The 12792-nt window shown below is 46.3% G+C and overlaps 1 protein-coding gene across 1 annotated transcript in view; it reads right to left on the bottom strand.

Annotated features, from left to right (window-relative positions):
- Positions 1-1949: 1949 nt before the first annotated feature.
- LOC123356683 (TRPM8 channel-associated factor 2-like) overlaps positions 1950-12792 on the bottom strand; it is a 31207-nt gene continuing 20364 nt past the window's right edge. Inside the window, exons 7-8 of the mRNA XM_045000087.1 lie at positions 9263-9600; positions 1950-7609 (exon numbers count right to left, since the gene is read on the bottom strand). Of these exons, the coding sequence (XP_044856022.1) occupies positions 7355-7609; positions 9263-9600 (593 nt within the window). The 3' untranslated portion in view covers positions 1950-7354. The remainder of the gene's footprint in view (positions 7610-9262; positions 9601-12792) is intronic.

Genomic DNA, 12792 nt, shown 5'->3' with positions numbered 1-12792 from the left:
AGCAGCAGAAAAAGCAGAAGGAGCAAATGAAGGCGAGGGCTGGACACTTCAGGGCAGGTGGCTTTGGGGAAATTTGGGACTGGGAGTGTGCTGAGGTCACCTTTGCATGTAGTAACCAAGGCTGGTGGAAACCAGAGTGGGGGCTGCTGTGTTGTAGACACAGCTTGCTGAACCAGGGCTGCACAGCGTACAGACACACAGGATCCTGCACGCTTGTCTTCTGGCTGTTGGCATCCAGGCTGTGAGCCCCAGGCCATAGCCATCCTAGTCCAGCTGTACTAATCAAGGGCAGAAAAAGGAAGCAATGAACTTGCTACTGAGGCTGGTATCAAAAAACTGTGTAAATCAATGGGGTGTCATACGACTACTCACACCGCGGACTCTTAAATGTCCTCTCAGATTGGGACAAAGTAGGCCCTGGTCAAAAAGCGTGGGTGGGGATGCCTGATGCTCACTGAAGCATTTCACTTTAAAACACTGCAGGAGAGAGAACAATAACTACAGATTATGGCCCCAATCCAGCAAAGCACAACCCTAACTTCAAGCACATGACCTTAAATCCCACTGAGGTCTCTTTGTGTGATTTTCCAGTCTTCACTGGGGTTTGCAATTAGCCCACTGTTTACTCCCCACTCCAGATAATTAATGAAGGCTACACCTAATACGGTACCCTATGGTGCTCTGCTAGACACGCCTCCAAACTCAGGGCCTTATCCAAAGCCCAATGAAGTCAAGGCGAGTCCTTCTATTGACTTCAGGAGGAACTGAGTCAGGCCCACAGTAGTTTGTGATTTATCATTACCCTTTCCTTGCTTGTGGTTCAATCCTTCAACTGGGCTTAAATCCACACACCAATATTTATATCCAAGACCATTTGGATTCCTTTAGAGAATGAGATTTCATGAGACACCATCAAAAGCTTTCCTAAAATCCATACCCAGGACATCTACCACATACCCTTCCTCCACTCACTTTGTAATTCTGTCACAAAATGCAAAAACTTGTTTTTCCGGCAAGATCTGTTCATTGTAAATCCATGCTTCCTCCCGAGGCTTAATAACAAGGCATTGAGGGTTACATTCACAAGGGGAACTTAGGTGTTGCAACACGTAACTCCTAGACCACGTGTCAGCCAGTGGAATTCACAGCTCAAATGTAGTTAGGCACCTAAGAAACTTTGTGAATCTGCTCTCGAGGCTCCCCCTGCATTGTATGGCGAGAAAGAGAGACACCTAAGAAAGGGACTCACAGAGCCAGCAAGCTACATTAGTCAATAGGAAATGCTGAGGCCTAAGCTCCACCCCTCAAAGGGAGTTAGGTTCACAGCCATGAACCCTCTCCTGGAGTTAAGTGTCTAAACCAGGTCAACCCAGTCTTGTCAAAAAGAGAAAGAGAAAGTCATCCCACAGCCCAGGTCAAATCTTCTTGGAGGCTGGAGAGCTGGGTACAAGCCCTTGCGCCAAATTAGTCAGTGTGGGGATTTGAATATGAGAGTCGCACATCCCAGGCAAATGCCCACCACCGGGGACACACACTCGCCTGCTTTGTGAACCCCACCCAGGCTTAAGCTTGAACAAGGGCACTGAGCAACTTGGTGGCATCAGGAGGAATCAATTTTGCACATACTGTCAGAAACATAGGTACCGACAGAGTTAGGTGGCTGCTAAGCAGGGGTTTTGAGGATCTCACCTAATGGGGCACTTAGGTGCCCAAGTCTCTTTATGGATCTAGCTCTGAGTGCCCTTGCAAATTTCCTTTAATTGTTTTGCTTTTAATTGCTTGTCATTCATATTTTTAAAATACAGTTACAGAAACTGTACTCTTGCCATCGATATTATGTTGTCGTGTGTGTGTGCACAGGGGAGATGTGTATATAAAAACATACAAAAATGCTAAAAAAAAATGTTTTAAAAATGTTACTGAGGCAGCAAAGTCAAGCACTCCAAAGATATGAAAAGCCAGATTTATTGGTGCATCTGTCCTGTCCTGAATGAGGTCAGAGCCTGTGGAAAAAATAGTATGTGATCATGTAATTAAAGATAGTGTCACAATGCATTTGAACAAGAGGGCTGAAATTAAAGTTGACATTCCTTGTAATTAATGATATACCTTTGATTAAGAAATCCTAGATTTAGAACCTAAATAGTGCCTGACAATGCCCCTTTATCATGGTGGGTAAATCAGTGGAAAAAAAAAACAGACCCCTAATACAGATTTTATTTTACTTGTGTTCGCTAACACTTAATACTCTCCAGTTCCCATGTAACTATCTTCTTTCTGTTTATCTTGAATGCAATAAAAACAATATAAAGAAGTAATACATACACAGAGAGCAGTGACTTTGACTATCTGATTGAAGAGGAGACACTGAGTTTAATAAACAACTATGAGGAAATAAAAGGGGAAAACTGAAAAGTTAAATACAAATTGCTGATAACTACAGTAAGCAGAAGGTAACAGGATGAGAATTAATTATATGAAACTGTGACAAAGAGGAGAGGAGAGGGCAAGGGAATAAGAAAGAGGTGCCATGCTTCATGACTGGCTGCCTCTGAATTGTTTCAGCTCCGAGGATCCCATTCAAGTCTATTTCACAGGCTCTACTGGAATCTTTCCATTGACCTTGGTAGGCCCTGAGTTACTGCTGTTCTAAACACCAATGTCTTCGCAGCAGTGAACAGCTTACAGGGCAACCTTGAAAAAATCTCTTTGGGTCTAATTAAAAGTCTGGTCATTGAAAGTGATGCTGTAACTTGTAAACAGTAAATGCAGAAGGGCCTTATTTAAGTTGCTGGTGATAAGATTTTACAATAGGTGAATCTATCAGGAAATCACACCGCTTCCCCCTCACCCACACCTGTTTCCATCCAGAGAGATTACAAAGAGGAGGAGAATCTCTCCTGACTTCTGCCTTAGAGAAAAACTGACTGTGACCCTAAATTAACACCGAGTAGCATTGTTTGTTTCTCAAAATACCATGCAAAGAAATTGCATTTCCTCAAGGAAATAATTTGTTCACTCTCTAGCAGAGGACAGTTTCATTTAGGGAATACTATAGTCAATCATTATTCCATCCACGCTGGCATGCCAGCTCTTGCTCTGCTTGATTCTAGTGTACTAGAACAAGGCATTGTTCCCTCTCCTTATCCAAATCAGGCCTCTGTCCTCTCTAGTCCAGCCGTCTGCTACACAGGTTTAAATCACTGATTCATCTAGCTTGTTATCCCATTGCCTGCACCCCAGAAAGGACCACGGGACCATCTAGTATCCCATCTCCCTGTCATATAGGGTCAGACCATAGCTCACTCTCAGTAAATATCCTAACTACAGCCGCAGCCTCTTCCACAACGCACCTGTTCAATCATCTAATTACATCACTTTCATTCCTTTGCTCTCTGCTGCCACTGGGTGGCCATTTCATCCCTATCATGTATTATTTATTGCTCATTATTTATATTACCAGAGCACGTAGGCCCCCTAGTCCATAGCTCTAGTCAAGGACCAAAACCCCATTTTGCTAAGAGCTGTACAAACACGGAAGAAAAAGATAGCCTTAGATTGTAAGCTCTTTGGGCCAGGGACTACGTCTACACTACCGCGGTATGTCGACCTATGCTGCGCAACTCCAACTACGTAAATAATGTAGGTGGAGTCGACGTACCTTAGGTCGAGTTACCGCAGGGTCTACACCGCAGGGGGTTGATGTGAGAAAATCTCCTGTTGACTTACCTTACTCTTCTCATTGGGGAAATAGGGTGACCAGACAGCAAGTGTGAAAAATCGGGACGGGGGGTAATAGGAGCCTATATAAGAAAAAGCCCCAAATATCGGGACTGTCCCTACAAAATCAGACCATCTGGTCACCCTAGGGGTAAAGTACAGGGGTCAACTGTAGAGCGATCTGCAGTCAATTTGGTTGTTCTTTACTAGACCCACTAAATCGACCACGGGTGGATCGATCTCAGAGCGTTGATCCCCACTGTAGTGTAGACCTGCCCCAGGTATGAGACAAGAGACAACAGATGGGCACACACAAGCCGATGGGTGAGTACAAGGCAACAGTGAAACAGCATTGGTCAGTATGATAGTGTGTGATCTCAGCACACCACAACATGGGAGAAAGCACAAAGGTGCTTGTTTGAAAATTTAACCAGGGGATGATGGAGGCTGGAATCATGGGCCAATCAAAGATGGGAGTCGACATTTTGATAGCAAATGAGAGATGATAGGTAGAGTTGGGGTAGGCAAGGAAGGGCCTTGAAAATAAAGACCAGCGGCTTCTGTTTGATGTGATAGGAGCCAAGAGAGGGCTGCAAAGAGAAGGTGACATGGTCAGACTGACAGGCTAGGGAATGAGCTTGACAGCAGTATTCTGAATGGAGATAAATGGGGCAAGATTGCATTTGTCAGGCCAGAGAGGATATTGCCGTAACAGAGACACAAGACAATGGGAGACATTTGTGGATGGCCAGGAAAGACCATATCTTAGACATGCTTTGCAGAAAGAATTGGCAAGATTTAGCCATAGCCTGGATGTGAGGACTTACAGAGAGGACCAAGTTGAAAATGATGCCCAAGTTACAGGCTGGATAGTGTTGTCCACAGTGATTGAGAAAGGAGGTGTGGGTAGGACTTGGGGATAGATTAGGAGCTCTGTTTTAACCATGTTGAACTTGAACTGAGAGCTAGAGATTCATGAGGAGATGTCAGAGAGACAGGCCTGGAGTAGAGAGGTAGATTTATGTGTCATCAGCACAAAGATGGTAGTTAAATTTGTATTCGCAGATGAGATGACCCAGAGATAAGGTATAGAGGGAGAAGAGAAGGGGACCAAGGACAGAGCTCTGTGGAATAGAAATCTGGAGGGCAGATGAGAATACTCCAAAGGCCATGCTGAAGGAGCAATTAGAGACAACCAGGAGAGAACAGAGTCACAGAACCCAAGAGAGGATAAAATTTTAAGAAGAGTGTCAGAGGTAGCTAATTCCTCAAGGGGGATGAGGATGCAATACTGGATCTCTGCTTTGGCAAGGAAAAAGTCATTTGGGACTTTCATGAGCACAATTTCAGTGGCATGCAAGGGCCAGAAGTCAGACTAGAGAGGGTCTAGGAGGGAACTGGAGAAGAGGAACACCAGACACGGGCTGTAAACAGCACATTCGATGAGCTTAGAGATGAATGGGAGTAGGGAGGTGAGGCAGCAGTTGCAGAGGCAAGTTGGTTTAAGGGGTCTATTCAGATTTAGCTTTCCCACAATAGTAATAATAAATAATAATAACAATATAAACTATGTAGATTTAGGGATGGGAAGAAACTGCAAATATATAATATACATATACAAAGTATTAAAATACCTGAAGAGTGGTATGATAGATAGACAATGTAATCTGCAGACAGCATAATTTCCCCTCCTTCCACTCTAATCTACCATACCTTAAACTGGTGGATTCCTTTCTATGGTTCTTGCCAGAAGTTCAAGGACTAGAATAGTCAACAACAGGAAAATGGGGCAAACTTGCATTGTACTTCTTAAGTTAGATTCATCTGAGTGAGCAGACCTGAGGCCATCGCTACCTGTGGCATATGGTACAGAGCTTGGATCTATTATTAAAACAGTAGTTCATTCAAAGCTATTGAATGCTTTACAACCACTAAGGGGAAAAGCCTTGCTTATGTACAATTTGCTTCTGGCCAAAAATTGCTAGTAAAGAATCTAACAGACGTTCCGGTGTTGTTGGCCTCAAAGATTTTTTGTTTCATATACCCTGTTTGTTGCTGAAGAATTATTGTACCTATATATTTTGTAGTCTGTCTGCAAGTGTGTTGGCTAGTCTCACAATCATACTGTAGAAATAAAATCAACTTTGATTTGCCAGTATCAGGAGGGTCTTTTTTGCCTTTTCATAGGCCCAAACCTGCACTCGGAGTGCTTGGCAAAGCATCTTTGAACGTCTGGATTCGACTCCTTGCTGTGCCAATAGGACTCTGATTTAGCCCCCATTTCACAGTATAGCATATTTTGGCTAAAGAACGGATCTCTCTCTTTTGGTAAAATGAGAGTGGTTAGTTTACATTTGGATTTCATCAGTGTAGGTCTCCAAGCATTTCAGGTCAGACCCTCAGCTGGTGTAATTTGCCATATGTGGCCCTGCTCTTTTTTAGATTTTCAAGTCCATTTTTGGTGAGTAAAAATAAATAATCCCACCTCTTAAGCAACACAGTCCTATAATAAAACCGACAGGATTTTGAGCAACTTTTTTATATCCATTCATATCTTGTCCTCTGCTTATACACTCACCAAGGTGGAAATTCACCCTCTATATAGGGCCAGCTCAAAAATCTAAGCACCATGTAAACTGTATTTTGAGCCTTCAAAACAGGGCCAAAGTGGGATTTAAGTGTTGTCCACACCTGTGCTGAATTTCTGCCTGGAGGATGGGGGACAATGGTCTACTGGAAGAATATCTCATATCGATATGGGAAAAAAAAAATGGAACGTATCTTTGGAACATGATGCAGAAGTCTAAGCCAATGCATTTTCACAGATGGTATCCCAGAAAATCAGGAATACATCTGAGACAGAAGAAAAATGAAAATCAGCAATGCACAATTGAAAGAAAGCACCAGTATTTGGGATCTCAGCTAAATGGCAATTGGATAAACGCAGTATGAGGTCACTTGGTTTTAAGACTGTGGGTGTGGAATCTTATCCAGTATTAGAGAGAGTAAATCTTAATAAGAACTAAGACCAATGAAATGTATACTGAAGGTCTAGTGTTACCTACATTAAAACAATAAACTAGAAGAAATCAATATTGTCTTTGCCATTGTTAGCATTAAGGATATGGATCTCTTTTATGTAATCCCTGAGATAACCCAGTGACTAGTCCATCCATTTGCATGGAGAGACAGGTTCGGCAGGAAGTAAGCACAGCAGGGTTGAAATTCCTCCCTAGGCAGAGGGTCAGCACCAGGCCTATGCACTGCTTAAGTCCTCAAAACACGGAATTTGAGTGTCACATAGACCTTTGCTGACCCTCTGCATGGGGCGGGTGGGGATTTCACGCAGAGAGAGCAACAAGCTATGGAATTCAGGGCAAAGACGGGGAATAGTAAGTCCATATCCCACTGTCCAGTGAAGGATAGAGGTTGTGGATATAAAATCTGAATCAGACAGTGTGTTGGCACGATCATAGAAACGTCAGGCTGGAAGGGACCTTGAGAGATCATCTAGACCAGGCCCCTGCGCTGAGGCAGCACTAAGTATACCTGCTAGACCAATGCAAACTCTGGTACAACTTGAAGGACAGGTAAGCAGCTATTGGATTAGTTCTGAAGACAAAGTGCCCAGACTTTATTTCTTCCCAGGTCTGTATAGCTTCATTGGGTTCTCCTCCCAGTTTGGTAGAGTAGCCAGTTCCAAGGAGACGTCTTCCTTGATAGGCCAGCCCCAGGCCAGAAAGAAAGGAGCCAGATTCTTGTTCACCTGCCGAGAGAACTTCTCAGCCCACAGGTTCATCTTGGAGGGGTTGTCCTTGGGGATGTTGGACATTTTCTGGTAGTCAGAGAAGAGGAGGATGAAGGGTTCCCAGCCAAAGCCCTCCTGCAGCTGAGGGGCAAGGAAAAGGAGTGTTAAAAACATGATCTTGGTCCCCGAGTATAACATGAGACACTGTGTTTGATCCCACCTCAGGCAAAGCCTCATGATGGAATAGTAATGACCACCTCATGAATATGGAGATGGAACCCTTCACTGATCTAAATTTAACCTTTGTGCCTCTCACTTCACAGGTATTCATTGTTCCTCAGTGGTAGATAGTCTCATTTTAAAATGTTACCTGAAGATATGTTAGACGGGGGGAAACCTATGAGGGTAACAAATCCTCATGGTTCAGGGCATAAGACAACATGCCTAAGGACAGGAAGAAACATCTCCCATATGCACACGATTACATAATAGCCCAGAGACGCAAGCTGCATTGCTAGCAGCAGCGACCTGGCTTCATAGCCCCAGGAACCCCCCTGCAGCCCTCTGCTCACAGCTGCTAATATGTGCAGCAGAGGGTGATTTGCACAGAGGGAAGGAGAGGACTGTCTGGAGAGGAAGGTGGTACAAAGGCTGGAGGGGTGGGGGGAGCGGACGGGAGATTGTAGGTGGGGCATACTTTGGCCTGGAATGGGAATTCAGGGGGTTGTTTTCGAAAATAAAAATAATTGAGGAATTAGTTCAAAGCAAAGTGGGGCTGGGCGTGGGCTGGGGATTAGGGTTAATGAGCAAGGTTAGGTTAAATTAGAGGTGACACTGGGGATCATACAGAAAGTGTGTCATATCCTCTTCTCTTCTCTTCGGCCCATGTGGGATCTATTTAGATTGTAAGACGCGTCTTATCATATATATGTAAGGCAACTCCAAGGCACTATACAAATAATACTAAATGAGGGGGGAGGGGGTTTAGACCATCCTCTGCAGCATCTGGTGAGGCCACTGTCAGAGACAGGACACTCAACTTGTTGGCCCTCAGCTCTGATCAGTAAGGTAATTCCTATGTTTCCGGATGGGGAATACTATGCATAGGCCCTGGCTCCTTCACCTCAGCAGAGAGGCAAGGAGCCCCTCAGGGGCTCCGCTGCCTGATGGCAGGAACAACACTGGCTTGTTTTCACTGCCCAGCTGCAAAGGGCCTGCCAGCACTGCTCCCCCTCAGTCCAACCAATGGCCCCTCAAGGGATGGTGGGGGAGAAGGGGAAAGCAGTTGTACTTCAGCTCCCCGACTCTTATCTACAGTACTTACCTGGCCCCCACTACCCTAGTAACTGAGCACCTCAGTTGCTATGTCTGTATTCTCCTCACTGCACCCCTGTGAGGGAGGGCAGAGTTGTTATCCCTGTTTCACGGATGGCACAAAGAAACTAGGACCCAGATCCTCAAAGGTATTTAGGTGGTAACTGCCTATTGAGTTTAACGTACAAAGAACCAGAGCAACAACTCCTGTTTTCCTACCCAGGAGGGAGATGGGCTTTGCCACCAAGGCAAAGGAGCCGATGCTGTCTGCCAAAGTCCTGCAGCAGAGAGAGGGCCTGGCAGACACTATAGCAGACTGAGCCATCCATGTGCCTGCTTTATAGACCTAGGACAAGTCCAGCTCCTGAGCAGATGTTTGCATGGGTTGCAGACTCCAGCCTGAGGATGTTTATCTGCCAAAGAGATCACTGAGCACAATGAAAACACTCCAATCTCCAACCCCGCCTCTCCCATAGTTACCTGCAAGTACGTCTCCAGCGCAGTCCACATGCTCCAGTCCTTCAGCTGAGCCCCTTTCTCCAGATAACCGGTGACCCTCTGCTTCCGACACTGTGGCTGGAGAGCCTGGTGGGCCCTGTCCCTGGGGATCCCCAGCACCTTCTCATGCACATAGACAGACCACAGGTTGCAGGTGGCCTCAGTAGTGTGAGGGGGGAATTCCCAGCCTGCCCGCTGCTGGTTGTGTCCCAGCTCGTGGATGGGGCCCCACAGGCCAGTGGCTCGCATGTGTTCCACATTCACCATCTCCTTCACCGAATCCAGGTGGCCCATGATGGGGTAGCCAGCGTGCATCCAGCCTGGAGGGAAGACATGAGGAGTGCTCACCCCAACACCAAACTCTCAGACATGCTTATGGAGCATTTGATCACTATGAATGCTGTTTTATTAAAATATGACTAAGCAAGTCCCGCCCATTTCCATGGGGTCTTTCATCTAGCTGAGGAATAAGGCCCACAGTACCATAGTTACCTGAGCACCTCACCCTCGCTAATGTGTTTATCCATACCACTCCCTTGTGAGGCAGGGCTGGGCTGTTATACCCATTGTACAGATGGGAACCAAGGCACAGAGGGGCTGAGGGTATGTCTGCACTGCAATCACGGCATGACGCTGCAGCTCGTGTAAGTGCCCCCGAGATAGCTGTGATCTACCTAGCACAGGTACTGGCGCTGTGGGGCTGCCCCACCCTGGGCTTCAGTGCGGGCTGCACAAGCCAGCCCTTGGGCCTGGATTATTACTCACACAGGTAACCCATGCTAATGTCTGTGCTGCTGCAGCTACACTGCTCCAGTACCTGAGCTAGGTAGATGAACGATAGCTTGGGAATGTCTGCATGAGCTGCAATCACACCCTGTGGTTGCAGTCTCAGTGACTTGCCTAAAGTCACACAGGAAGGCTGTGGCAGAGCAGGGAGACACAGATTCAGCTCCCGAGTGCCCTGGAAAATGCATCTTCCTGAAGGGTCCCGAAGCACTTCACAAACCACATACACTATCTATGTCTGCATTTCAGGAATCACTTCGCCTTTCACGCGGTGTCACCTCCTGGGAGGAGCACAGGAGCTGTTCAACAGCCCCCAGCAACATTTTGCAAGAGCTCAAGCCCGGAAAAAGAGACAAAACATTAGTCCATTAGAAACACCTGAGGAATTTTAAGTCCACAGAATGTGATCACTGTAACTGGCAGCTGCCCAAGGTAACACAAGTTAAAACTAAGGTTTGCAACAAAATATTTCCATGTGACTTAACCAGGGGTCAGGAGTTCAGCGTTTGAGCACAAACCTTGTGCTGACTCTCTGCACAGTGAGGAATTTCACCCAAAGTGCTGCTCTGAAAAGTGACACAGTAAAAACAGCCTCCTGAGGCTCCATATTTCATATCTAAGTGACTCTAGATCAGATGTGCTCTGTTTACAAGTAAAAACGTGCTCTGTTTTTTTCCCCAGATGCCAATATTGCAACTCATCCTGGACTCAGAGTCAAGCTGGGTTTCTTCCGTCTTTTCCATCATCACCAGCAATAAAGGTTCTACAGTTTAAATTCTTCCCTCAGTGACACCGCTGGACCTTATTTTCAGTAGGTTTGCACAAGTGTAACCACAAGGCCCTATCACTGAAATTTAAGCAACAATTCTGTTGCTGAGACAGATGGAGGAACAGAATCAAGATTGCTCTCTCCAAGCTGTGCTGTAATAAAAGCTATGTAGTTGAGCATTCATGTTAGCAGCTCTGTGTCGGGCCAGGCCCAGGGAGCAGAACTGCCAAGTAAGAAGGGTTCGTTTTTACACAGTCACTTGTCAGAGTAGAGCTCCACTTTCATGCATCTGTGTAGTTTACAGAACTCTGCCTCAGCAGATCCATGTTAAAGGCCTACAGACCCAAGTATCAGCCCTGCGTTGCATCAGAGAAAATGAAGACTTTCTGGATAGGAGTCAGCATTTGGTATTACAGGCACAGCATGCTGAAGAATCAGAGAGGGCAGTATAGAACGGGGAAGAAAATTAGCAGCATGTGACCTCCAGAAGAAGAGAGGGGAACTCATGTACCCCCAATGCAGATATAGGTAAGAAACCGTTTCCAGGCTCTCTGCACAGGTACTGTTACGGAGAATGGTTTGGAAGAGTTGTCTGAGGGAATGGATCAGAAGGAGACCCCATTGACCGGAAGGCATGGGATGCATTGTCCTAGGGATGGAGGTTCCATGACCACCGCTCCCAAGAGGAGGAGACGGGGGTGGTGGTTGGGGACTCCCTCCTAAGAGGGACAGAGTCATCCATCTGCTCTCCACACCGGGAAACTCGAGAAGAGTGCTGCTTGCATGGAGCTAGAATTCAGGTTGTGACGGAGTGTCTGCCGAGACTGATGCAGCCCTCAGACTGCAACCCCTTCCTACTTCTCCACGTAGGCACCAATGATACTGCCAAGAATGACCTTGAGCGGGTCACTGGAGACTATGTGGCTCTGGGAAGAAGGATAAAGGAGTTGGAGGCGCGAGTTGTGTTCTCGTCCATCCTCCCTGTTGAAGGAAAAGGCCCAGGTAGGGACCATCGAATTGTGGAAATTAATGTGTGGCTGTGCAGGTGGTGTCGGAGAGGGGGCTTTGAATTCATCAACCATGGGATGTTGTTCCAGGAAGGATTGCTAGGAAGAGATGGGATCCACCTAATGAAGAGAGGGAAGAGCATTTTTGCAGGCAGGCTTGCTAACCTAGTGAGGAGGGCTTTAAACTAGGTTCGCTGGGGGATGGAGACCTAAGCCCTGAAGTAAGTGGGGAAATGGGATACTAGGAGGAAACACAAGGAGAGTGCAACAGGGGAGGCCTCCTGATTCATACTGAGAAAGTAGGACAATCGGCTAGTTATCTTAGGTGCCTGTACACGAATGCAAGAAGCCTGGGAAACAAACAGAAAGAATTGGAAGTCCTGGCACAGTCAAGGAACTATGATGTGATTTGGAATAACAGAGACTTGGTGGGGTAACTCACATGACTGGAGCACTGTCATGGATGGGTATAAACAGTTCAGGAAGGACAGGCTGGGGAGAAAAGATGGAGGAGTTGCACTGTATGTAAGGGAGTAGTACGATTGCTCAGAGCTCCAGTATGAAACTGGAGAAAAGCCTTTTGAAAGTCTTTGGGTTAAGTTTAGAGGCAAGATCAACAAGGGTGATGTTGTGGTGGGAGTCTGCTATAGACCACCACACCAGGAGGATGAGGTAGACAATTCTTTCTATGCACAACTAACAGAAGTTTCCAGTTCCCAGGCCCTGGTTTTCATGTGGGACTTCAATCACCCTGACATCTGCTAGGAGAGCAATACAGCAGTGCACAGACAATCCAGGAAGTTTTTGGAGAGTGTTGGGGACAACTTCCTGGTGCAAGTGCTGGAGGAACCAACTGGGGGCCGTGCTCCACTTGACCTGCTGCTCACGAACGGGGAAGAATTGGTTGGGGAAGCAGAACCAGATGGTAACCTTGGCAGCAGTGACCACGA

Source organism: Mauremys mutica, chromosome 1 (genome assembly GCF_020497125.1).
Source record: "Mauremys mutica isolate MM-2020 ecotype Southern chromosome 1, ASM2049712v1, whole genome shotgun sequence".
Lineage (NCBI taxonomy): Eukaryota > Metazoa > Chordata > Testudines > Geoemydidae > Mauremys > Mauremys mutica.
Note: the sequence above shows the minus strand (reverse complement) of the source record. Positions and strands in the feature narration are given on the sequence as shown.